Source organism: Anomaloglossus baeobatrachus, chromosome 3 (genome assembly GCF_048569485.1).
Source record: "Anomaloglossus baeobatrachus isolate aAnoBae1 chromosome 3, aAnoBae1.hap1, whole genome shotgun sequence".
Lineage (NCBI taxonomy): Eukaryota > Metazoa > Chordata > Amphibia > Anura > Aromobatidae > Anomaloglossus > Anomaloglossus baeobatrachus.
Genome location: NC_134355.1, coordinates 471,778,746 through 471,806,286, shown reverse-complemented (window position 1 = coordinate 471,806,286; position 27,541 = coordinate 471,778,746). Strand labels below are relative to the sequence as shown.

Sequence of the window (27,541 nt, the reverse complement as noted above, 5' to 3'; positions counted from 1 at the left end):
ATTATAAAAAAAGAGCCTGGGGGGACCTCCACATTGGATCCCCAACCACAGTAAAGCTGCCAGCTGTGGTTTTCAGGCTACAGACGTCTGCTTTACCCTAGCTGGCTATCAAAAATGGGGGGACCCAACGTCATTTTTTAACTATTTTTTAAATAGAAAAAATTAATGGGCTTCCCTGTATTTTGATTGCCAACCAAGGTAATGACAGGCAGATGGGGGTGGCAACCCATAGCTGTCTGCTTTATCTGCGCTGAGAATCAAAAATACCGCGGAGCGCTATGTCATTTTTTTTAAAGATTTATTTTTACAGCACTGTGATGTCCAGCAATCAAAATACAGGGAAGCCCATTTTGTTTTTAGTTATTTAAATAAATAATTAAAAAAAAATATATATGGGCTCCCGCTGCATTTTTTGTATTGCTAGCTAAGGGTAATCCAAGCAGCTACTGGCTGCTAACCCCCACTGCTTGGTGTTACCTTCACTGGCAATGGAAAATCCAGGGAAGCATTTTTTAATTTTTTGGCCAAAAAACTACAAAAAAAGGACGTGAGCTTCGCCATATTTTTGTATGCTAGCCAGGTATAGCAGGCAGGTGCTGGAAGAGTTGGATACAGCGCCAGAAGATGGCGCTTCTATGAAAGTGCCATTTTCTGAGGCGGCTGCAGACTGCAATTCGCAGCAGTGGGGCCCAGAAAGCTCAGGCCAACCTGTGCTGCGTATTCCAATCCCCAGCTGCCTAGATGTACCTGGCTGGACACAAAAATGGAGCGAAGCCTAAGTCATTTGTTTTCTAATTATTTCATGAAATTCATGAAATAATAAAAAAGGGCTTCCCTTTATTTTTGGTTCCCAGCCGGGTACAAATAGGCAACTGGGGGTTGGGGGCAGCCATACCTGCCTGCTGTACCTAACTAACATAGAAAAATATGGCGAAGCCCACATAATTTTTTCAGCAAAAAACTTCTGCATACAGTCCTGGATGGAGTATGCTGAGTATGCTGAGCCTTGTAGTTCTGCAGATGCTGTGTGTCTGTATGGAGAAGAGCAGACAGCAGCTGCAGAACTACAAGGCTCAGCATACTCCATCCAGGACTGTATGCAGAAGTTTTTTGCCCACCAAAAAAATGACGTGGACTTCGCCATATTTTTGTATGCTAGCCAGGTACAGCATGTAGCCCCGGGCTGCCTCCAACCCCCAGTTGCCTATTTGTACCCGGCTGGGAACCAAAAATATAGGGAAGCCCTTTTTTTTTTTAATTATTTCACTTATTTCATGAAATAATTAAAAAACAAATGACGTGGGCTTCGCCCCATTTTTGTGTCCAGCCGGGTACAACTAGGCAGCTGGGGATTGGAATCCACAGCACAGGTTAGCCCGAGGTTTCTGGGCGCCTCTGCTGCGAATTTCAGTCCGCAGCCGTCCCAGAAAATGGCGCTCTCATAGAAGCGCCATCATCTGGCGCTGTATCCAACTCTTCCAACAGCCCTGGAGCCGGGTGGCTTGTTGGGTAATCATGAGTTAATACTGGCTTTGTTTTACTAGCCAGTATTAAGCCAGAGATTCTTAATGTCAGGCACGTTTGACCCGGCCATTAAGAATCTCCAATAAAGGGTTAAAAAAAAGACACCACACAGAGAAAAAATACTTTAATAGAAATAAATACACAGACACATTAGAGACTCCATCTTTATTACCCCCTGTGAGCCCAATAAATCCCCAATAAACCAGCGCTGATAAGAGGTTTTTAATAGAGGCTTAAATTATAAGCAGCAATTTCAGCGTTCCAAGTGCATTTAAATGAATTTGAAGAAACTGCACTTCAGGATTGTAGTGAGGATTGTAGTGAGGATGAGGTGCCCCAGCCCATTACTTGATGAGCTGGGGCACCTCATCCTCACTACAATCCTCACTAGTGTAGTAGTAGTGACGATTGTAGTGAGGATGAGGTGCTCCAGCCCATCACTTGATGGGCTGGGGCACCTCATCCTCACTACAATCCTCACTACAATCGGAAGCAGCGTGTAGCCTTCACTCCGTGAGTGATCAGTGCTGCTAGCGGTAACAGCGGTAACGCTGACAGACGCGTTACCATAGCAACGGTGCTCCCGGAGCCGCGGTTAGCGTTGACGTCACCGCTAACTGCGTTGCTATGGCAACGGTGATCTCCGTTAATGACCGGCTGTGTCAGCCGGTCCCTAAAGGAACGGGGAGTCGACCGTGTGCTAGAGCATATCGCCGGTACACGGCGATACACAAATGTGCACCGTGTACCGGAGAGATGCACTCGCAGGTCCTACATGACGTGTCATAGTCATGTGACCAGTCTGTAGCCAATGAGATAATAGCCACGTGACTGGTCACATGGCTATTTTGACGTCACGATAGGTCCTGCTTCTCTGCTGGCAGTGCCGGTCACCGGGAGGATTCAGCGATCATCGGATGGAATAGCGGCAGGAGACAGAGTGCAGGAGGGATCGCGGGGACCGGTAAGTGTTATGGCAATGTTTATTAACTGTTTGTGTACATTTATCATGCATTTTTATGTGTTTGTGATTGCCTCCCATTATAGCCTATTGGTTCGAGTTCGGTTCGTCGAACGTTCGACGAGCCGAACTCGAACGGGACCCTCGTTCGGCGAACCGACCTCGAGCCGAACCGCGACCGGTTCGCTCATCTCTACTGGTAAACTGTTAGGCAGCACATGGACGATAATATTAGTGATTATTAGGCTAAGGCATCAAAAGGTCTCCAATGAGAAGCAATAAAATGTTGCCATTGCCACCAGTCGAGAGGGATCTCAGTTTCTCCTGCAGTTATTGCGATTACCCCCCAATTTTTTCCCTGCAAACATTAAAGATTATATACACTTTCAAATATAACAAGTCTATTGTTGCTTTATGTTTTAAAATAAACAAACCACGCTATTTTCACCTTATTACGCTTCATTTAGCAGCATGTTCTAACTGATGAAGATCTGAATCACAGTTAAGTTGAACTAGCTGCTGTTCAAAAATAAAATCTTTTTTTCAACATACTTGAGTGCCTTGTTACATTGATAGTTATACTACAAGTTTGGATCCTTCCATTGCACCCGAGCATAGTTAGAAATGCCGTGCATTGCATATTACTGTGAGTTCATCTGATGTCACAGCTGGAGGTTCCCTCAGTACCCCAGCTGTGACCTCAGGTGAACTGACCTGTGAAGTTAATGAACTCAATGCTGGAGTACCAGATTTGGCAATGTGTGCACATTGAGTGTTTAGGGGCAGACATTACTGCACCAAATCTGCACCTACTTGCAAAAAAAGTATCAACACTGCATGTGTTTTGATGTTATTTTTGTGTTTTATTTTGCCAGGAGATGCAAATTTGGTGCAGAAATGTCTGCACCCAAATACTCAATGTACATACAATGCCTAATCCAGTAATCCGACGTTGAGTTCAATGACTTTAGCTGAGGTGAGGTCACTAAGTTCAATTGATTCCCCTAAGGTCAGTTCACCTGAGGTCACATCTGGGGTACCATGGGAACTCCAGCTGTAACATCAGGTGAACTCAGTGATGTCACTGCTCACAGCTGCGGCTCAGTCAGTGTGTCCCTGATGGCTGCAGTGAGTGGTCATGTTTTCTAATGTTACTTGTGACCTCAGGATGTAGCATAGGCGGGATCGTCATGGGGCCTCATATGGATTACATTGGACCTGCAGGGTGTTTTGTGGGTTAATAAATTGGAGAAAGGGTGTTTTTTTTTATTTTTTTTTTAAATAAAGGGGACTTTTCGCTGTGTTTTGTGTTTTTTTACTTACAAGGTTAGTAATCGGTGGTCTCATAGACCCCTCCCGATTGCTAACCTTGGGCTTAATAGCAGCTGTGATTTTTATATTACCTAGATTGCCACAATCCCACCAGAGCAATTGGGATGAGCTGAGTAAAGTGCCAGGATTGTCACATCTAGTGGATGTGACAATTCTGGTGGTGGCTGCAGGCTGCTATATTTTGGCTGGGGGTGGCAAAAACCATGGGTCTCTCAAGCCTTAGAATACCAGCCAACAACTGTGCATGTTATCTTGGCTGGATATCAAATTTGAGGAGACTGGATGCTGCCAAAATGAAACACAGATAAAACTGCAGCCTGTAGCTCGCTGCTTTATTTGCATTGGGTGGAATGAAAGCAGGAACTAACACCCTTATGACTAGTCCCGTGCTCATTAGCATATCATAAAAGATCTTTAAAAATACTTTTTCTAAAGTTCTCTTTATCTATGCTAGTGCATACAGGGACGGATAGGCAGGGATTAGCAATATGTACCCAGTACTGCTCCTTGTTCTGGTTGTATATTGCAGCTGATAGATCCCTTTAAATGGTCAAAATTTACTTTTAGGATTGCTACCCCCAATAAATGGCACTAAAGTTCAAGTCCTGTTTTTCTCTGAAGAAGTTATTTGCATACTGGCCATTTAAAAGGGGTCAAGTTTGTAAAAGCCACTCATTATTAGGGAGAATGGGAGATCACTTACAGACATCTTTAGGCTATTATATAGGGCATATGAGCAGTTATTAAGGCAACCCCTTTATCTTCTTCAGTAAATAAAGAAATGTAATTATGGTATACCCTGAACAGAATTACTGATGGGTTATGTATGTTTGCATATAACCTATGTCCTAAAGCCCATTATTTACTATAACAAGATAAAGGGACATTTGCCTTTACCTTCATCAGTTATAAAATGTAATGAAATTCATGGGTCACAAAAACATACCACAATGAACAGAAATAACACAGATGGGTTTGGGTGGATTAATGATAATTTTGAAATTGGATCCATCAGGATAATAGTAATCTATATTAGTATAGATTCTTACCATAGTATTTATGGAGACATTGCCCCAGTATGTTCTGAGCTTATAATGCCAGACTCAATGCAATTAGCTAATAGCGGCTTTATTCCTTTATCCATATTGACAATCTCTCATTAAAGACATTACTCAATTGAAAAGAGAAGCTCATCATAAAGAAGACTTTCCTTATAATTTGATGCATTATATCTAACAAGTGGAGAATAGATGCAAATATTAGATAAAATAATTGTAACGTGTTCAATGTCTTAATAATTTGGGATGATAAAGGCTTTGTCAACTTTTTTTGATGCTGTCACAATGAAATATAAACCAAGTTTGGAATCTTGGGTAACAATGTCAGATGATTTGTTTCTACACTAACCATGCAGAATTATGTGTCTCCATGGTAAGAAACCCTAAAGGGTGCTTTACACGAGACGACGGATTGTGTGATGCATCGTCGGGGGTCACGGTTTTCGTGACGCACATCCGGCATCATACATGACGTCGTCTTGTGTGAAACCTCTGAGCGACGCAGTATCGCTCACAAATCGTGAGTCGAGTACTCGTCGCTCAGTTTCATAATATCGTTTAGTTTTACTTGTGTCGGTTGTTCATCGGTCCCGTGGCAGCACACGTTGCTCAGTGTGACACCACGGGAGCGATGAACTCTGCTTACCTGCGTCCCACGGCTCCCGCCGGCTATGCGGAAGGAAGGAGGTGGGCGGGATGTTTACATCCCGCTCATCTCCGCCCCTCCGCTTCTATTGGCCAGCGGCTGTGTGACGTCGCTGTGACGCCGAACGTCCCTCCCCATTCAGGAAGTGGACGTTCGCTGCCCACAGCGAGGTCTCTCAGCAATTAAGTACGTGTGATGTGGGTTTCACGACTTTGTGCGACACGGTCAGCGATTTGCCCGTGACGCACAAACGAAGGGGGCGGGTACGATCGATCGTGAAATCGCACGATCGGTCGTCCCGTGTAAAGCAGGCTTAAGTCTGATCCTGCAGTCATACCTTCAGTATTTTTTTTCCTACTTTTTGGGGACAGTTGGGGATAAAGGGAAGGGATTATAGTTTTACAATATATATCTCGAATGTGGCACTTATCAATTGATCAAAAAGAATAAAAGCATGGCTCTGCACAATTTCTGTTTTGTTCTTAAAACAGTTTTAGCATAGGGAATGGCATCAATTTTGTTATAATTTTTGTTATTTTGCAGGTTCATCTTCTGGAAAATCTGATACTGAAGAAGCGGCTGCAGAGTCCCTTATAGCACTCCATTCACTTTTCAGCACAGCCATGCTCCTGGCCATCAGCCGCTGCACTGCAGCTCCTAGCACAGCCGGGTGGTCAGAAATGATGCGCAGAAGAAAAGTATTAGAATGCCACACCGCTTAGAATCAGTGGGAGACCAAGAGGTGGGATCCACTAAATATTAAATGATGGCTTATCCTAAAAATAGACCATCATTTCAAGAGATTGGAAAATCCCTTAGGGTACGTTCCCACGATCAGGGATTCACGGCGTTCTAGACACAGTGTCATTCCTCTTACGGAGACGCTAGTAATCGAGAGAGAACGCAGCGTCCGTGCCCGTGATCAGGATTCTGAGCGCTGTGGACTTTCCCTGTGTTCTCCTGCTAAGAACACCCACGTCCCCGCAAGCATAAATTGACATACTACAGCTCGGAAAGCTGCGCCGCATGTCAGTTTACGCTAAATAGAAAAGTATCAAACTGCCATGGGATTTCTATAAATCCCCTCCACTGTGCTAGTACTGTACAACACAGAGTTTTTGACATAGTGAATACAAACTGTGTCCAAAACGCAGCGGACACTGATCACGGGAATGTACCATTAATGTCTGAAAAATATCCACAATATTAATTTTGGAAATAATTTATGTGAAAGACTGATTTTTATGCAATATAATGTGTGTACTTGAATTTTACTATTTGAAAGGGAATCTATCAGCAGGTTTTGCTATATAATCTGAGAGCACCATGATGTAGTAGAAAAGAGCCTGATGACAGAGCTGTGTCCCTTACTGGGCTGTGTTTTGCTGTCTTAATAAAACAAGTGTTTTATCACTTGTAGATCATCATTACAGGAAAACTGGCCTTGGGCCTTGTAGTCCAACCGCACCCCCAGCACTTATTAGCTGCTCTTTGTCAGTATACAATATACACATGAAGCTATGGTGAGGGCGGGGTTATACAGCTCAACATCTGAGCTCTGCTGGATCTCTGTTGGAATCACAGTCTCTGTCCTTACCTCATGCTGCTGTCAGATTACATAGCAAAAACCTGTTGACAGATTCCCATTAAATGATAGAAGGCATATCATAGCAATCTTTAGTTTGGTGGTTTTGCAACTCTTGTGAGCTTGTTATAAATGAGTATAGCCAGTTGACTTTTTCAGAGAAATTATATTTACCCTTATGTCAGTTTTTTTAAATAATAAGTTATGATATTGAATTCTTAATGTTTTTAGTTTTTGTATTACTTACAAGCTTGCTACATTTGTGTGTAGCCACAGGAAGACAGATATACCTTAGTGTTGCCCTGTAATGCATAGAACATGTAGGCCCAATGCCCACACAAGAAAGTGCAAAGTTCTGATGTTCGTAAGTCATAAAAAGATTAAGGAAATTGAGCCTTCTTCTAACAAGAGACTTTCTTTTTGTTTCAGTAAACTAATGCACAGTTAAAACATAAGGAAATAAAAAAGTGTGATACAACACTTATAGCATCCCTTGAACATAGTGATAGTAAAGAACACTTTGTGGATGTTTTAAATACATTAAAGAAGTGGTTCACCCATATTCATTATTGACCACAACAAGGTTTCTCTCAAATACCTTGTGTTGCCAATAGTGCCTGTTGTGGACCGCTCCGCCCCATCGCCTGACCCCTGGGCTCCATGACATTGGAGATCCAGTGATGTCACGTCAACTTCCTGCTCACCTGACATCAATGTGGCCGTCCCCAGTCTCCGCGAGTGACTGGGCCGTGGGCCGAGTTTCCCCGCTCAGCACAGCCCAACGTCACAGCGCAGCATCTCCCTGCTCACTCCTCCTTCACTGCAGAGAGCCGCAAGCAGGAGACATGCTGGGCTGTGATGAGTGGTGAAATGCCACCCACAGCCCAGTCACTCACGGACACTGGGGCCTGCCACAGTGATGTCAGGTGAGCAGTAAGTTGACGTGACATCACTGGATCCCCAAGGTCACATAGCCGTGGGGGTCACGCGATGGGGAAGAGTGGTCTGCAATAGCACCGCTCACATGCACTATTGGCAACACAAGGTATATGAGAGAAACCTTCTCAATAAAATATATCGTTGAGGACAATAATAAATATGGGTGAACCACGTCTTAAAGTACATGCCTATCTGGCAATTTTAACATTGAACTGTAGTCTGAATAATAATAGAACTTATAGACTATGGAATCTCTGACATGGAAAAATGATCTTTACATATGTTAGTGACATTTGATACTTATGGTACTCACTAGGTTTCAGTCTGTTTCTTCATTAATTCTCAGACCTTACTGATATGCAGTTTACTTCCTGACCCATTTTTCAGATTTTCCTCTTTTGGACTGTTTCTGCCAGTAATATAGGCTGGCTATGAGGTCTAGGTATATCCAAGCTTTCATTAATCAGCACAGCTCAAATTTGTACTTTCCTTTCCATGCATTTTCTTCCTTGTTTGTTTTTTTGTGCCCTCGGATATATTTTCCCCCCTCTCCTCTGTTCCTCTTTCTCCTGCTATCTCAATCACTGAGAGAAGGGAGGGAGGAGCAGAGAGATGCCAGTAGCAGAAGAAGGAGCTTTGCCAGGCTTGTATCAGTTTTGCAAAAACACAGAGCTAGATAAAAGACTTACAGACACTCTGTAGAAACAAATTTTTTTAATGAAGACTATTAAGAAAATTGTTTGATTTTTGATTTCGAAAAGAAATGAACAATAAATAAAAAATTATTCTTTGTGAAGGTGTACGTAGCCTTTAAGGTACATATATATAAATTTCAAATTTCCATGAAATGTTCAGAGTCCAATTTAATTAAAAGCATTTAGCATGTGCCTGTGTTAGAAACTGACATTTGTTTCTATCTTTATAAAGAAATATCTCAACTTCACATTGATCAACTAAAATGACACAGACAATATAAACATAAAACCACTTTAGGGCTCCCATGTCTCCATTTGCAACCCCCTCCCCCCTCCTAATCTAACTCACAATAGTTCTTTTATAATTGAGGGACCTAATTAATTTACACTAATAAAACCAATATACGAAACCAGTGACCATTAGGGAAAATGATTTCCGACCTGAGGAAACATCAGTAATTTTACCTCCCAAAGATTTTAGCTCATACTGTATTTATGGGAGCCCTACACACAACACACTGTCACAAACACCACATCACGTCATTTAAATGATTTCCCAGATTGGTCCTACCAGGTAAATCAGTTAAATGTAGTTGCACCAAAAAGTCACAAATAATAAATAAACTTAACAGTAAAACTGACATATGCATGCTGTGCCCATGAGTGCATTGTTCATTCATTCAACATTTTAATTGTCATCCTTTGACATATCATTATTCATCTTCATATAGTAGAGGATATTTAGTGGACACATTCAGAGCATGAGAACTGTAGATGATTTTTTAATATTACTGTTGGAAATATTCATGGATGTTAGCATTTAGATACAAGAGCCAGGTGCATGTGTCAGTTTCGTGAAATCCTGGTGGCGCCCACCTGTGAGGTCATAGTTAGGAGGGGCTTTTCCTCTGCAGACGGCTGTTTCGGTATCTCCTTCATCACCATGGCAACAGCCTTATCTGCCGCCCTAGCGCTTTTCCCCTACAATAGTGAAATCAACAATGACTTGTGTCAGGAAAATGTGATCTTGGCAGAAATCCCCAAAAGAAAATCCCATTAGCCCCAGATAGAGTAAAACACAGTGAGCTAATGGCAATGGTCTGTAGAATGATTTCAAGCTTAGAAAGGAACATATAGTATTGCAATAAACATACATGTGGAGAAAGATCATTAGAATTTTTTTTAGGCAGCAACTTGATTGGTTGCTATGGACTTTGAGAAGTTTGGGTTCGTGGAATGCCATAACTTTTTGAGACTCCCTTTGATGAGCCAGAGAGGAGAGGACATCTCAGTGGGATGGGAGTGGACTGGTGCTACATGATCACCCATTTATTTTAGTAGGAATTATATAATACTACATTGGCTGCATGCAAGTTTTACCAGGAGATCACCTGAAGTTAGAAAAGTCAATCTACTTGGAAACCCAATTTAGAAACTCATTTAATATAAAAACTCATTACGAACATCAGTACAAACTGGACTGGAGTAGTAAAAAACTGATAGTCTAGAAAAACTAAAAACTTGTGGCAGGCATACAGAATGTTTACATTATGCTTAAAGGGGTTGTCCACAACTAGGACAACCCCTTCTGATTCCACAATTTCCCCCATGTATAATCATAAAGCCTATACTCACTTCCTGTACTAGCGAAGTTCCAGTGGTGTCTGGGCTCCCATTACTGGGGCACACAAGGAGATGTGATGTCACAAGAGCCCTGAGCTCAATCAGCGTTGACTTCCTTCTCCCTGCCTTTGGATGAAACAAGCAATCAAAAGGAAGTGAGCGCTGTCACTGTTGATTAATTTGTTTGGTCTGATGGCAGACAGACAGAAGCTGGTACTGATCGGATGCAAGGCTCAAGTGACGTCACAATTCCAAGTGAGCCCCAGCACTGCGAGCCCGGACAAATCTGGAAAAGCACTGGTACGGGAGGTGAGTGTAAGCTTTATTACTTTACCTGGGGAAAACATATGGAATCAGCAGGGGTAGTCCTAGTAGTGGACAACCCCTTTAAACCCGGGTGAGAGCATAATGAATCTGCAATTTTTAAGACATGAGTCCCAATGATTGTTTCTATTTTGTAACCTTCAGTAACAATATTAAATTTACAATCTGGTTAGTTATGTGATGTGGATCTCGACTGCCCAATTTTGCGACAAATTTGTCATCATCTTTTCAGTTAGTCATAAAAAGGTATTAACCACTGAGGATTCTCAATTTTTACTATATCTTATGTCATTGTCTAAATTCAGCAGTAATGATTGTTTACACACATAAATACAGTATTGTAAAGGAGGCAAACAGAAGAAAAAAAGGAAACGTTATTGGCATTAAATTAAACAAGGTGTAAATACATCAATCTCCTTTTCTTTGATAAATCTAATGCTTCAGGACAAAACTATGCATAAGCTAAAAATAATAGTGTGTAGTGTAAGTTCTTCCATCAAAGAAAGAATGCATGAGATTTACCAAGGAGAATGACTCATGGGAATCCACTTCATTAAACCTGCATATAATAGCTGCAGTGATTCATGCTTGTGTACCAAATCCCATACTAACTGCAAAACTAAGTGACCTGCGGAGAATTGAAACATGTCACATCTTCAGTAGTGCATCCCGAGCCTGAAACATGCTATAAATACAGGTAAAGTCCCATGCCATTAAGCACAAAGTGTTGCAGTAGGTTAAAGCGGCATTATTCTGTTTAAACAGATTTCTAAATTGTAATTAGACCCAATTGAATTAAAAAATCGTCTTAAATCTGGTGAGATTTATGTATTCTAGCATTAATGGTGCTCTTTGGATATTTGTAATTATACATGGAAACTAAAGACTCTACTCAGAAGTAAGGATGGGAGAATCAATTTTAGGCAAATCAAATTTGTTTAGAATTTTCCCAAATTTGCCGTTTTACTGGATTTATATGAGCTGAGAGGGGGTTGAAGACAATGAAAATGAAAACTCACCTAGCCCCTCACCTGTCCCCACTGTCCTCTGCCTTAATAGGCCCCTACTTCTCATTTATTACTGAAGCCAGAACCATCAGTTTTGGTGAGGAGTGGAGACTGGCACCTCAGAAGAAAGGCATCCTAGAAGTCCCCTAGTGAGTGGAGACCGGCAACTGAGCAGAACGGCACCCTACATGTCCACTGATGAGTGGAAACCTGTGCCTAAGCAGAATAGCACCCTACATGTCCACTCATGAGTTGAGACGGTGCCTGAGCAGAACAGCACATTAGAAGTGCAATGCGGTGTGGAAATCCGGTGCTTGAGCATCCTAGAAGTCCAGTGGGGAGTGGAGACTGGTATCTGAGCAGTAAGACATCTGAGAAGTCCAATGGGGAGTGGAGACCAGTGCTGGAACAGAACAGCATCCTAGAAGTCCTGTGGGGAGTGGAGACTGGCACCTGAGGAGAATGGCTTTCTAGAAGTCCAATGAGAAGTGGAGGCGGGCGCTTGAATAGAATGACATCCTAGAAGTCCAGTTGGGAATGGAGATCGGCACCTGAACAGAATGACATCCTAGAAGTCCTGTGGGGAGTGGAGGCTGGCACCTAAGCAGAATGGCATCCTAGAACTCCAATGGGGAGTGGAGACTGGCTGCTGAGGAGAACGGCTTGCTAGAAGTCCAATGGGAAGTGGAGATGGGCGCTTGAACAGAATGACATCCTAGACGTCCAGTGGGGAATGGAGACCGGCGCCTGAACAGAACAGGATCCTAGAAGGCCAGTGGGGAATGTGGCAGCAGGAGCAGGTGAGGCGCTAGACGAGTATGAATTTTTATTGTTTTATAACCACTTCCTGGCTTATCAAAAACAGTTTTTTAATGGCAATCAGGGCTTATGAGATGGAAATCAAATTTTGTCAGATTTTCTCATCTCTACCCAGTAGATATCTTTTTTTTTCAATTGCAAAATAATAGTTTCTGAACAAAATTATTTAATCATAGGTTATGGAAAGATTAACGTAATTATTTATGTGGATATAATGGGGAATTTATCACAAAGAAAAAGCTGTCCAATCAGCAATGAGTATTAGAGTAGACCTGATTGTTATACAATTTTATAGGAATAGATTTAGTAGAACTTGTATTTATTGATTAAAGTCCTGGCCTTTTCTACGCTTAGGAGTCCAGTAGGCGGTCCTAATTAGTGATTGGCAGATATCTTTGTGTACACTTACTGTATTTAGAGTAGCACCACAAACTGGATACCTAATGATAGAATGAGCAAGAATTTCAATGCAAGTTTTACTGAATATTTCCAATATAACTATACATCAGTCTGCTCAGCTCCCCCTTCTCTATGTAATGCTAGAAGGTTGGACACCTTTTCCAAAATGACAAGGCTTACACTGTTCTATAGGTATAACCTAATTCAAAATAAGACTTGTACCCCAGCCTATTGAGGATCAGGCTAGGAAACACTATAGTTGTTTATCTAAAGTATGAGAATATTCCGAATTTTGTAATTATTCCCATTTACCAACCACTTTAATGTGGAGACTTGTTCTTTATTCAAATGCAGCTTTAACACCTTTCACACAATGAGAAACACAGTCAATAGAAAGCATTGGACATTGGAAACTTACACATTGCCTACAGCACACACAGAGGAGAAACTATTTTAAGGTCTGAAACATTATTTTTCAGAAATGCACTCAATGTCAGATTTGCCTTCTAGGAGTGGACGTGGCACCTATTTTCCCCCATAGCTGTTGTCCCCTAGATCTCTGTCCAACCTTTTAGTCTTCACTTAGTGGACCATAAATGTAGTTTTTAATTTTGTGTTTTTTTCCTAAACGTGGCATTTTTAATTTTCTCCTTTCACCTCTTTATTTCTGGGAAGCCCCCTCTTTCATACATGTAAATAAAGTATTTTAAGCCAAGTGGGACTGCTCCTCAGTTCTTCTCTATGGGAATCTTCTTGATGACCATGCCCAGTTGGTTAAAAAAAAAAACTACAGTAGTTTTGTATACATTAAAGAGGGGCAATATCTTAGGGAAGGAAAAAAGGGGCAATATCTCATAGAAAGAAAAGAAAAATAATGCCAGGTTGAGAAAAGCAGTGATCAAAAAAGACGAGGTAAAGAAAATGAAGTATATATGGAAAGTGACAGGTCCTCTTTAATGTATTGGGGGCATATGTGGCGGCTGATACCTGCTATGTGTTATGTGTCAGTGATTTATTTTATAGTAAATTGACAGGATGTATTCAGATCCCGATAATAGTTGCATCCACTGTGTGTGATTTGCAGATTAAATCAATCAAGTAGAAATCAATATATAATACAATTCTACTTTTTGTTACAATTTCTAATAGAAATGCACTCGATCATGCTGAGATGACTAAAGACCTGTGTCTTCTTGCTCTATGATTACGGCAGTTCTCCTCATGACATTAACAGCAGTTCATTATTTAGAAGTGGTGCACTGTAAATGCATACTGATCATTGATTAAGGATTATGGAGTATTAGTACATTTCATTCATTGCCTAACCAATATTTTAGTACATCTATATGCATGCATCTAAAAATACTCCGTCACAAAGCAATCTAGAGCATATCTATGTCATTTAACAGCTATGCATGCAAGTGAATAGTTTCCTTGTATAGAAAAACAACCCACCAAAATTGGGGTCAAGTCACTTTTTGGAAGATTGAACCACTTTTTCTTCAAGGTGACACCTACTACCTGAAAAAAGCCATGACACTTTATTAGATCACATCTGTTGCCGTTAAGCAACCATGTAGAATAGAGATGCAGTAGATTTGCTTGAAAACTACATATAGGTGCTGATTTATGAAATAAAGCATGCCTTTCTATTGTATACCTTACAATACATATCACATTTTGCTCCAATGCATTGCTGTCTTACCATTGCTCAAGTATATTTTTTCCATACTGTTACAATCATCTGTGCCAATACTTTTGTCTTCATATATAGGGGTTGTCAATGACAGAATAAGCTCTCCTTAAAGGGAATCTGTCACCAGGATTATGAAATGTAAACTGAGGACAGCAAGCTGTGAGGGATAAAAAAGAAAAACATCTGTTTTTCTCTTATCTAAGCTGAGGACAGCAAGCTGTGAGGGTTAAAAAAGAAAAACATCTGTTTTTCTCTTATATAAGCAGAGGACAGCATGCTGTGAGGGTTAAAAAAGAAAAACATCTGTGTTTCTCTTATCTGTGTGGAGCTGTTGTTTACTCATTTTAAAGGGTTTATTGCTCTGTGATTAACATTGGTGTGACTTCTTGCTTTGTGTACAGTAGTCCAGCACTCCCCCTGCTGTGGCTGACACCTCATAGTCCATGCACAACCTCTATTGAGAGCTTGCTATGGGCTAGGACAGATTCCAGCTCTGCTACACTCAATTCTGAGATAAAGTCAGAATGGCTGCACACAGTGATCTAAGATAAACATGGGTACTTTCAGAATCTCTTTCCCTACATTATGCTACTCTAAGATGAGTAGCATAAGTCTGGTGACAGATTCCCTTTAAATGCTGTAGTCCCCCAAGTACTCACCTCCCAAACAAGCACTGCTCCAGCAATATGGGCATTGGGTTTCCCGGGTCTTATGTGACATTGGTATGTCACTACAGTGTTGCAGGCAATCAGCAGCACTCACCCTTCCTTTGGATGAAACTCAGATGTATGGGAGAAGATTGACTGCACTGCCATTGATTAACTGCAGCACTCATGTGACATAACAATATCATGCAAGTGCCAGTAGACACCACACCGGCATTGTTTCAAAAGTGCTTGTGTGGGACGTATCAGTAGTTTTTTCTTACTTGAGTGACTACAGCATTTAAGAAGGGATTGTCCAAGTAGATAATAACTCCTTTAATCTGTTGATAATACATCCCAATATTACCGTAATGTACAGTTAGGTCCAGAAATATTTGGACAGTGACACAAGTTTTGTTGTTTTAGCTGTTTACAAAAACATGTTCAGAAATACAATTATATATGTAATATGGGCTGAAAGTGCACACTCCCAGCTGCAATATGAGAGTTTTCACATCCAAAGCGGAGAAAGGGTTTAGGAATCATAGCTCTGTAATGCATAGCCTCCTCTTTTTCAAGGGACCAAAAGTAATTGGACAAGGGACTCTAAGGGCTGCAATTAACTCTTAAGGCGTCTCCCTCGTTAACCTGTAATCAATGAAGTAGTTAAAAGATCTGGGGTTGATTACAGGTGTGTGGTTTTGCATTTGGAAGCTGTTGCTGTGACCAGACAACATGCGGTCTAAGGAACTCTCAATTGAGGTGAAGCAGAACATCCTGAGGATGAAAAAAAAGGAAAAATCCATCAGAGAGATAGCAGACATGCTTGGAGTAGCAAAATCAACAGTCAGGTACATTCTGAGAAAAATGGAATTGACTGGTGAGCTTGGGAACTCAAAAAGGCCTGGGCGTCCACGGATGACAACAGTGGTGGATGATCGCCGCATACTTTCTTTGGTGAAGAAGAACCCGTTCACAACATCAACTGAAGTCCAGAACACTCTTAGTGAAGTAGGTGTATATGTCTCTAAGTCAACAGTAAAGAGAAGACTCCATGAAAGTAAATACAAAGGGTTCACATCTAGATGCAAACCATTCATCAATTCCAAAAATAGACAGGCCAGAGTTAAATTTGCTGAAAAACACCTCATGTAGCCAGCTCAGTTCTGGAAAAGTATTCTATGGACAAATGAGACAAAGATCAACCTGTACCAGAATGATGGGAAGAAAAAAGTTTGGAGAAGAAAGGGAACGGCACATGATCCAAGGCACACCACATCCTCTGTAAAACATGGTGGAGGCAACGTGATGGCATGGGCATGCATGGCTTTCAATGGCACTGGGTCACTTGTGTTTATTGATGACATAACAGCAGACAAGCGTAGCCGGATGAATTCTGAAGTGTACCGGGATATACTTTCAGCCCAGATTCAGCCAAATGCCGCAAAGTTGATCGGACGGCGCTTCATAGTACAGATGGACAATGACCCCAAGCATACAGCCAAAGCTACCCAGGAGTTCATGAGTGCAAAAAAGTGGAACATTCTGCAATGGCCAAGTCAATCACCAGATCTTAACCCAATTGAGAATGCATTTCACTTGCTCAAATCCAGACTTAAGACGGAAAGACCCACAAACAAGCAAGACCTGAAGGCTGCGGCTGTAAAGGCCTGGCAAAGCATTAAGAAGGAGGAAACCCAGCGTTTGGTGATGTCCATGGGTTCCAGACTTAAGGCAGCGATTGCCTCCAAAGGATTCGCAACAAAATATTGAAAATAAAAATATTTTGTTTGGGTTTGGTTTATTTGTCCAATTACTTTTGACCTCCTAAAATGTGGAGTGTTTGTAAAGAAATGTGTACAATTCCTACAATTTCTATCAGATATTTTTGTTCAAACCTTCAAATTAAACGTTACAATCTGCACTTGAATTCTGTTGTAGAGGTTTCATTTCAAATCCAATGTGGTGGCATGCAGAGCCCAACTCACGAAAATTGTGTCACTGTCCAAATATTTCTGGACCTAACTGTATATAGCTGTTAATTAATCATGATATTTTGCTTGTTTAACAATTATTCATGCAACTGTATGTTTTGAGTAATATTTATGCATCTGGTTATAGGTCTAAGGCTGTGCAACTGCAGGGATTATTGTCAGTGACAACCAGTGTGTACATGGAAAAGGTTTTATATCTGTAGGCATGCTGAGTGCAGATAGTGCTATCCATGTAGCGTAAAGTGAAAGTCAGCAAGTTTTTGTTATGTAATTTGACAGCATAATGTTATAGAGACAGAGACCCTGATTCCAGTGATGTATCACTTGGTTAACTGGGTGCAGTAGTTGTGATAGAATCACAGTTTTCTCTGCTGCAGATCTAGCACAGCTGTGGATACTGAGCTGTGAATAACCCCACCCACACTACTGCTTGGCAGACTTCTGTGTATGCCGTATGTTGAAAGAAAGATGTTAATCAGTGGTGGGGTGAGGTTCAAGAAGGAGGAAAGCAACACATAGTCCTTTAGTGATAATCTCCTGCTGATAAAACAAAGCAAAAAACATCCCTACTGACAAGATTTCCTGTAAAGGCCACTTTACATGCTGCGATATCGGTACCAGTATCGCTAGCGTGGGTACCCGCCCCCATCGGTTGTGCGACATGGGCAAATCGCTGCCCGTGGCGCACAACATCGCCCAGACCCGTCACACTACTTACCTGCCCTGCGACGTCGCTGTGACCGGCGAAACGCCTCCTTTCTAAGGGGGCGGTCCGTTCAGCGTCACAGTGGCGTCAAAGCTGCGTTACTGAACTGCCGCCCAATAGAAGCGGAGGGGCGGAGATGAGCGGGACGAACATCCCGCCCACCTCCTTCATTCCGCATTGTGGGCGGGAGGCAGGTAAGGAGAGCTTCCTCGTTCCTGCGGTGTCACACGTATGCATCTGGTTATAGGTCTAAGGCTGTGCAACTGCAGGGATTATTGTTCCTCAGTGACAACCAGTGTGTACATGGAAAAGGTTTTATATCTGTAAGCATGCTGAGTGCAGATAGTGCTATCCATGTAGCGTAAAGTGAAAGTCAGCAAGTTTTTGCTATGTAATTTGACAGCATAATGTTATAGAGACAGAGACCCTGATTCCAGTGATGTATAACTTGGTTAACTGGGTGCAGCAGTTGTGATAGAATCACAGTTTTCTCTGCTGCAGATCTAGCAGAGCTCTGGATACTGAGCTGTGAATAACCCCACCCACACTACTGCTTGGCAGACTTCTGTATATGCCGTATGTTGAAAGAAAGATGTTAATCAGTGGTGGGGTGAGGTTCGAGAAGGAGGCAAGCAACACATAGTCTTCTAGTGATAATCTCCTGCTGATAAAACAAAGCAAAAAACATCCCTACTGACAAGATTTCCTTTGAAGGCCACTTTACATGCTGCGATATCGGTACCAATATCGCTAGCGTGGGTACCCGCCCCCATCGGGTGTGCGACATGGGCAAATTGCTGCCCGTGGTGCACAACATCGCCCAGACCCGTCACACTACTTACCTGCCCTGCGACGTCACTGTGACCGGCGAAACGCCTCCTTTCTAAGGGGGCGGTTCATTCAGCGTCACAGTGGCGTCACAGCTGCGTTACTGAACTGCCGCCCAATAGAAGCGGAGGGGCGGAGATGAGCGGGACGAACATCCTGCCCACCTCCTTCCTTCTGCATTGCGGGCGGGAGGCAGGTAAGGAGAGCTTCCTCGTTCCTGCGGTGTCACACGTACCGATGTGTGCTGCCGCAGGAACGAGGAACAACTTTGTTACTGCTGCAGCAACGATATTAGAGAATGGACCCCCATGTCACCGATGAGCGATTGTGCACGATTTTGCAACGATGCAAAATCGCTCATAGGTGTCACACGCAATGGCATCGCTAAAGCGACCGGATGTGCGTCACAAATTCTGTGACCCCAACGAGATCACTTGAGCGATGTCGCAGCGTGTAAAGCGGCCTTAAATCTTCAACTTATGCACTTGGGTATCAAATTGCCATAAAATACTTCTATTCCACACTGCATTCAAACCTCTTTTTACTAATCCAGAAAAATCCTGAGAAAAATATCAGGCATTTATAGAATTCTATAATTTTAAGAGGTTTTGAATTTGGAGCTTTGGAAGATAACTTCGTCCAAGATAAATGATAAATCTATATATTACGAAAAAAAGAGAATAAGGTTACCCTCTATATTAAATGGTACATATAAAATTAACATTAAATAATAATTAAAATGTTAATATTAGTATTGAGCAAAATTAATTTTGGCCTATTGATTCGGCCCACCACACCAGTCACAGTCTCTCATCTGGCTGCTCGGGAAAATTAATTGCCCACCCCTGCCTTAAAGCATAACTTGTGTTTTATTAATTGAAATCCTGGGCTTAGCAGTTAAGAGGGTGGCCTAAATCAGTGACTGAGTTATTTCTATATGCACACATATACAGGGATACCTGTCAATCACATATTAGAAATGCCAGAGCGCTGACATCAAAGGCAGGAGCCACTTGCCTCTGATTGGCCAACGCGCTGCCTTTGAGTAGTGGCTGACAGTGGAAGTTCCTCCCTCGTCGCGATGGTTACTGATACACATCCTGTACTGGCGAACTGCAAGTTCCAGGAGGCCGGTGATGGAATGCAAGGTACACATATTATGCTCACCTTACCTTACGTTCCATCGCCGGTCTCATGGTTCTTGCAGTTCGCAGATACAAGATGTGTATCGGTAATCATAGCGACGAGGGAGGAACTTACACTGTCAGCCGCTACTCAAAGGCAGCGCACTGGCCCATCAGAGGCAAGCGGCTCCTGCCTTTGACGTCAGCGTTCTGGCAGCGGATGTTTCTCCCTTGTCGCGATGGTTACCCGATACACATCCTGTACCGGCGAACTACAAGAACCATGAGGCCGGCGATGGAACGGAAGGTGAGGTGAGCATAATATGTGTGTGTGTGTTTGTGTGTGCTTGTGTGTGTTTGTGTGTGTGTGTGTGGACTGCAAGAGCGGATTAGAGCGCGGTGGATGTACGGAACTGGAAGTGTGTGAGGTGAGTATTTTGCTTGTTCAGCAAAGCTAGCTCGTAAACTGAGTTACAAATTTACAGCAAGCTTTGCTCGTTAAGCGAGATACTTGCTAACAGGGTTACTCGTTAAGTGAGGTTCCACTGTATATATATATATATATATATATATATATATATATATCAAAATGCTCAGCATCTCCTGTTCTACAATATGCTACCCATACATTGTACAGCATTTCCAAACTGACTTGTCCCATGTAAATATGTATTTGAAGCTTTTCTTTTACAAATCAATGCAAATATTGTGTTGATGAATGTAAACTAATGGTCATTTATAGCCAGTGGAATCTAACGACTGTCAGACATAACAATAACCCGTAACAATGCAAATATGAACAGGGAGGATCAATAACAATATTCATATGACTTTTGCTCCATCTGCCAGAACAAATATACAACTGGTTTTAATGTTGCTTTAAATAGATGTGGATCTGATAAAAATATTGGAAGTGGGTCAGATTGGGAAAAATCAGCACATAGAGTATATTGAGATAATATGAGTAATAGGAGAAAAAAAAATATTTTATGTTTCAAAAATGTTAATGCTAAACCATTTGAAAAAATAATTATTGATTAAAAATATATATTTCTATAAGTTGCAATTTGAACTTTGTAAACATAATGATCATTTTGCTACATTTCCGGATACGTTACGCCCCATGATACTCATATTACTGAGTGCCAGCACTTGTTATGTAGAATCATCTCATCATTCGTGCCCGCTGCTCCTCATTTGCTGAACCTATGTTGAATTATGTTGAGTTATTATAGGTAAAACAGTGTTCTAACAAATGTGAGGTTTTGGCAGGTCTAAAGGAATAGTGGACGTAGAAAAGAGCTGGCGGCCCCTGTGTGGAAAAACTCTATAATCAATCATTATTTTTTTTACTATAATTTAAATATTCAGCAAAATATTCAAAATAATTTTATCTTCCAAATTATCAGCATCCTCATGTATTGCTGTTTTCATAGATTATTTTTGCATAACATCCTCATTTTTTACAAAGTTATATGTAAATATAGAGGTAACAGATGGAATGAGATTGTCAAATTTCTACCTGGACCTATTCCAGCATCTGCTTCAGTCACCCAGCGTCATCGTATTAATCTGCAAGCTGCACTGGTGACAGAGGAGTCTTTATGGTCTATATCTTTATGCAGCACGGACTCGGTCCAGCCAGGAATTAGTGTGTCTACGACCTGTAGTACCAACCAGCCAGGCTGTGCGTGTGTACCACACCTTACTTACAGAGGATCTGTCACCAGGTCAAAAGAGCCAGTTTTCGGTCCTGATTTAGTCCCGCTTCTTCCTTTTTTTTAAGAAATCACCATATAGTTTTTGAAATATGGGCCCTTTTATTTAGTGCTAATTTGTCTATTCTTTACTTAAAGGGGCATAGATACAGGGTTCTTTGGGGGCTTGTCTTTCTCTGTATTTTTACCATGAGAACCATGCCTAATTGGTAAAATCCATAAAAATTAGAAACAAACTAAAAATACCCTTATCTCTGGAACTGTATAGTGGATTAAAAAAATAAATTAAAATCAAAATACTCACGGGAGTGGGGGAATAAAATAAACCTTAAAACTGGACATATTTGACTTGGTGTCTGGTCCTCTTTAACCCTTTCACCCCCAGTCTGTTTTCACCTCCCTGACCAGGCCAATTTCTTCAATTCTGACCAGTGTAACTTTCCTCCAATACTTTGCAGACGCCATATACAGAGATCCTAAGCGATAGAACAGCAGAAATCCCCTCAGGTGGCCACCTCTGAGAATTCATCTACAGGTTTAGTTACGATTTTGTTTCTGGAAAACCATGTGCTACCAGTAATGTGGAAACCCTCTATATTTACTTTAACAGATGATGGAACTTAGTGGGGACTTGGTTTCTTGTGGGTTGAGTTGAATGCTATTTGGTGGCATTTTGGGTACAGAACAGTTTGGATCAGTTCACATTTACCCTGTTCTCTATGCTGAGCAGTTACATTAGGGTTTCCATCTACATCTCCGAATTACGTGATTCATGTGAAACTCCTGACTGGTCCATTCACTATAATGAGGCAGCAGAGTTACTCTGGACTCCATTTGGACTCTGTTCAGCAGTGTCCTTCTTTTCAAAGGTGCATAAAACTGTTGTTGACTGCAGTTTTGTGCATACCTAAAAAGACATGTAAAACGATAGACACCACCAGACCATAGGCCAGTCAGGAGTTCAAAGTGACTTCATCTGTCTCATTACAGTGAATTTTCTATTGGGAATTTTGTCTGAATCACGTTTTTCAGAGCTTTAGATGTATTAATCTGTGTAAGTGCTCAGTGCATGGCGCAGGATAAATGTGAGTTAAGCAATATCATTTTTATTTACATATGACTTTTTGATTGCATTTTATTCCCCTTCTTTGTCAGCTATAGGATAAAAAGGCATAATTTTTACTAAGTGTATTTTGTTTTTTATGTTGTTCACTGAAGAGATTAACTAGTGTGAAAGTTGTATACATTCGGATGTTCCGGGTGTGGCAATAACAAATGTATTAACTTTTTTTTTTTCCATAAATATACAGATGTATTGGTATAATATTTTTTCAATTTTTTTTGCTCTTTACTTTCTGATTTTTTTTTATATTTTTACAATTTTTTTTCACTTTTTCAACTTTTTGACTTAGTTCCTATATGGGACATTAACTTTGATTAATCTGATTGTTGGTATACTATATTGCCATGTACAAGCATTGCAATACATTATACTTGTCAGTGTGACACTGACAGAAGCCTTTTAGACCATGCTTCTGGCATGGTCCACCAGGCTTGCACTAGATGGCTAACCCGGAGGTCATTGTGACAACCTCAAGTTGCCATGGCAACAATAGGTCCTGTAATCAGCGCACTCACTCTCCCACCCTTCTAAATGTTGCAATCAATATTGAGTATTTAAGGGCTTAAACAGCCAGGGGCAGGGTGGGGACCATCCCTGGCTGTGAAAGCCAGAGCTTTGCTATATTACATAATTTTGAGGTAACCCCTTACCTAGCATGATGTAAGTGTATGTCAAAAGTCGTGAAGGGGTTAAACATCCACAATACTGCCGACAGTTTCCAGATATTATGCGTCGTTTGCTCCTTAAACTATGTCTGCCTTTATCATCCCTCCTGATAATAACCGTGACTTGTCTAACTATGCTTTGACTGGTCACCTGGTATCTGACTATGGCTATTTCCCTTTTAATGGTTTTGTGTTCTTTTTATTTTCCTAGTTCTGTCCCTCCATTTACTGATCCAGCTAGTAATACTACTCTTATCTCAGGCTTACTCCTCTGGTCAGCAGCTACTTTAAGTATGCAAAATAAGGAACCCCTCAGTATAGTCATATCTTCATATTAGGGTTAAAGAGTAAAGCTGGAATCTGCTAGATGGAGTGGCTTGGGTTAAGTCTACTTGAGGTTGCCAATTTGAGCTGACATCCTCAGACCTTCCAGAGATAAAGTAATTTGTAACACCACTGCTCTTTTCCGTTGCCTCCTCCTGGCTGAGATGCCAGCGTACTCACCCTCCTAGCTGCTAAGCAGTGGCATAGGCATCTGTCCTACCTGCCTGCTCCCAGTGCCTGTGCACGCTATACAGGTCTGCCATGAGTACACTTAGGGCGCACGCACGTCCCTATTCTTAAAGGCCCAGTGTGCCCTAACCTGGAAGTGCCTCCCAGCCTATGGCTAAGAAGCATAAAGTACTTAAGACATATTTCCCCTATGGGAGGTGCCTGGGCATTGTGGTCTATTGCTAGAAACACACTGCTAGTTGCCAGGTCCCGTCCCGCTCCCTGTATCCTGTGTTCTCACCTGTGCTTACTAACCTCTACCTGTGTTGTAGCACCTGCCTAAACCTTCCATACCTCCTTCTGCTGTTGGTACCTGGTGTACCAGCTATGCCCACTTTAGCCGTACTAGCTGTACCTGCTGCACCTGCTGTACCTGCCATACCTGTTGCACCTACAGTACAAGCTGTACCTTCCTACCTGTCATCTCAGCTGTATCCTCTACACCAACCTGAACCAGCCATCCAGTCTGCACCAGAGACTGTATCTGCCCCCATCTGTGCCCATACCTGCATTCCCGCCCCTGGGGCCAGCTATCACAGGACCGTGACTCCTCGGAATAGCACCTCACAGCTACCTTCCAACACAAGCCTATTCTCCCCATCAGTGGCTGTAGTGAAGACGAGGTAGCCGCTTGGTTATGCCTCTCCTGGTCTCCACTACCCATGGCACCCACAAGCATAACATAATTATCACGAATGACACATACTCTGTCATAAAATTACTGCCAGCTTATGCCAACACTAAAATTCCTTTTTACATTTCTTCACAATCACTGCATGACTATGTTTTTTATATTTTCTGAAAATCTAATGTTCAAAGATTTGTAACAGCAAATCATGCATCCTGTATCATAAACAATATTGTATTATAAAAGACCGTGCTGCTATAATACTCTAGAAATAGACAATGCAAGTAGCTTCTGGAGTCCATTCAGCCTTCCTGATTGACAAGCACAGAAAAACCGATATAGTATATTTTTTAACATCCTTTTATATTTTTTCCTTTTGTTAAACAAGACCTATCAAAGACATCTGGAGAAGACGTGCAATGTCTACAAGATCATAATGGGGGAAGGTTACGTAAAAATATAGTTGCTGCCAGGGGCGTAAACAGACAGAAAATGGTCCTCATGCAAGAACTGTGCAAGGATCTATTGATACCTAATAACTGATTTTAAAGAACCCCCTTTATATGTCTCTAGCAAAAATTAAAGGTATAAGCTATGGAATGTATTAGCTTAAGCCCTTTCATGCAAAATGCTGGACAGTAAGGTGCTGCTGTGTCTTGCTTTGAGATGGCAATGTCCCTTCCTTATCTATTGAGCTTTTGTGGAGCAGTATAGTTTGCATCAATGGCATGTCTATGCCCATGCTTGCTGCCAACTTTTTACCAGCTTGATATCCAACTTGAAGAATTCAGTTATTGACTTACTATAATATGAAATGTGAAGAACTAATAACAAGTGTAATGAATGGTTAACAATCAGATCAGCAACACTGGAGTTGAATGGATTAATCTACGAAGAATCGAGTTGAGTTGAATTTCGCATGGTCTAGCGGAGTCAATCTACAGGGCTCCCATGCCAGTATAAAATATGAGTGCTAGCCATGAGTGCCATTTTATGCCTGTACAGTGTGAGGTTAGGAGGTCAGACTAAACAACTTATTACATCTCGGGATATAAAAAGGCCTAATCAGATTGTGGAAAATTGCCTCAGTGCTGAAACACATGGAAATTGTGAGTGGTAGGCCTAGGACACACGGCGAGAAAAATGGTGCTAGTGGCATGCAATAAAAAATCGCATTCCGCTTGGACCAATATTAGTCTATGGGGCAGCACCCATGAGCGATTATTTTCTCAGCCCTAATCTGACCGAGAAATCAGTCACAGCATGCTGCGGGTGCAATGCGATCCTGTTTCACTCACACCCACTCAAGTCCATGAGGCGAGAGAAACATCGCACTGCTCTTGCGTTACACCGGTGTAATGCTAGAGCAATGCGATTCTCGCATCAGCCGGGAACGGAGGAGATAGGGAGATAAATCCCTCCCTCCCCTCTACAGCACCGGCCTGCCCCACCTCAGCTGTGGTCTGATCACACGATCGAACCACAGTCGCAGTGACACTCGCATAACATTCGGCTCCTGCTGTGCTGCCAGCGTGAGCCGAGTGTCATGAGAGGACTCGCAGTAATCCCCAATTGGCCTCGGCCGGAATGTCAGTCTGTAAATAATAATCCAAAAATTCAGGTGATATATACAGTATGTAAAAGCTGTACCTGCATAGTTACTCAGTGTGACTGAGTTGACTGATCTGAGGTATAGTGCAGTAACAGTGTGACGCCCTGGCAAAACAAGGTTGTAATTGAGCCTACACAAATCCACCAAAGTGCAGGCCATTCTCCTGCTTGGCACCAACACAGTCCCCACACAGATATACACCAGCCAATCAGGCCCTACTCACCCCCTCCCCAGGAAAATGGGAGGGATCAAGGAGAGCGTGGGAAGTGACAGAGCATAGTTTAGCTTCAGTTTGAGCTGTAGTCAGTGAAGAGCTGACAGGAGGGAGTTGGAGCTCCCTGGAGAGGTTAGTAGTCAGGGTTGGAGCCCTGGACTACCGGACTAGGTGGCACTGAGGGCCACAGGCACTGAGATCTGGTTGCGGGGAACCTCAGGCCGACTGTGGCAGGGTTGTAGCCCACCGGTGCCGAGAGAGGGGATCTGATCCGGAGGCCTTTCAAGCGGACTAGTCCAGACAAGAAAGAGACAGACAGAGAGTGTGGAAGAAAGGGCCCCTGGCTGCATATCTGGGTGTGGACCCGAGGACACCAACCAAAGGTAACCGGCCATTGGCAATTTGGTTTACAATACAGACTGTGTGTGGTTACTGACCATCCATCAGCAGCTCATCCAGGACCATGACAACCAAACTGTGAGTTTCCTGCTCCCTGCAATTCCTCACCATTCCCTGGACCCCAGGACTACATCTCCCCTACCCGTGGAGGGGATCCCACCTTGCTGCCCCGCTCCATCAGCCCCGGACACCCACTTACCCACATATGGACGGCTGCGCGAGCCTCGAATCCGGTTGCCACTCGAGCCACAGCCACCGCCCGTATCCGAGTGCCTCGAAGCGGCCCCCTGGTTGTGATCTGTCCCCCGCCCGTGACAATAGCACCTTAATAACAGTCTTTTTTCACTCTTTCCATTTTTTACTCTCCACATGCTGTAAACAAAGTGGACAGTACTATATCCCTCAGTGCTAATTTTTCTTCTAAATCAAAATCTTGAATCCAAGATTGTGTTACAGAAAATGTGGTTCCTGGATTGTAAGATGGGTCTTTGTATTACATCCAAAAGAAAAATCTCCACCCATTGCTCACCATCGGTTTACCCTTAGATTGGAGTCACTTGGACATTTATAAGGCTGTGTTGGCATCACAGAGCTCAAAAACAGGGTTCATACACTCTAAGGACACCTCAGATTGTTACAGGCTTATTTTCCGGTTAATTAGAGGCTTTTAAAGGGGTATTCCCATCTCCAACATCCTATTCCAATATGTAGTAGGTATAGTAATAA

At 42.2% G+C, this 27,541-nt stretch overlaps 1 protein-coding gene across 5 annotated transcripts in view; it reads right to left on the bottom strand.

Annotated features, from left to right (window-relative positions):
- The window catches only part of PEX5L (peroxisomal biogenesis factor 5 like), a 376,062-nt gene that overhangs the window by 145,703 nt on the left and 202,818 nt on the right, over nucleotides 1-27,541 (bottom strand). Inside the window, exons 2-3 of one of the 5 annotated variants that reach the window (XM_075340588.1) lie at nucleotides 14,368-14,433; nucleotides 9,617-9,721 (exon numbers count right to left, since the gene is read on the bottom strand). The exons of 1 other annotated variant lie outside the window; for it this stretch is intronic. In XM_075340588.1, coding sequence (XP_075196703.1) covers nucleotides 9,617-9,721; nucleotides 14,368-14,433 — 171 coding nt within the window. Of the gene's footprint in view, nucleotides 1-9,616; nucleotides 9,722-11,209; nucleotides 11,278-14,367; nucleotides 14,434-27,541 lie in introns of those variants that run through there. 3 more of the 5 variants (XM_075340591.1, XM_075340590.1, XM_075340589.1) reach the window with 3 other exon arrangements.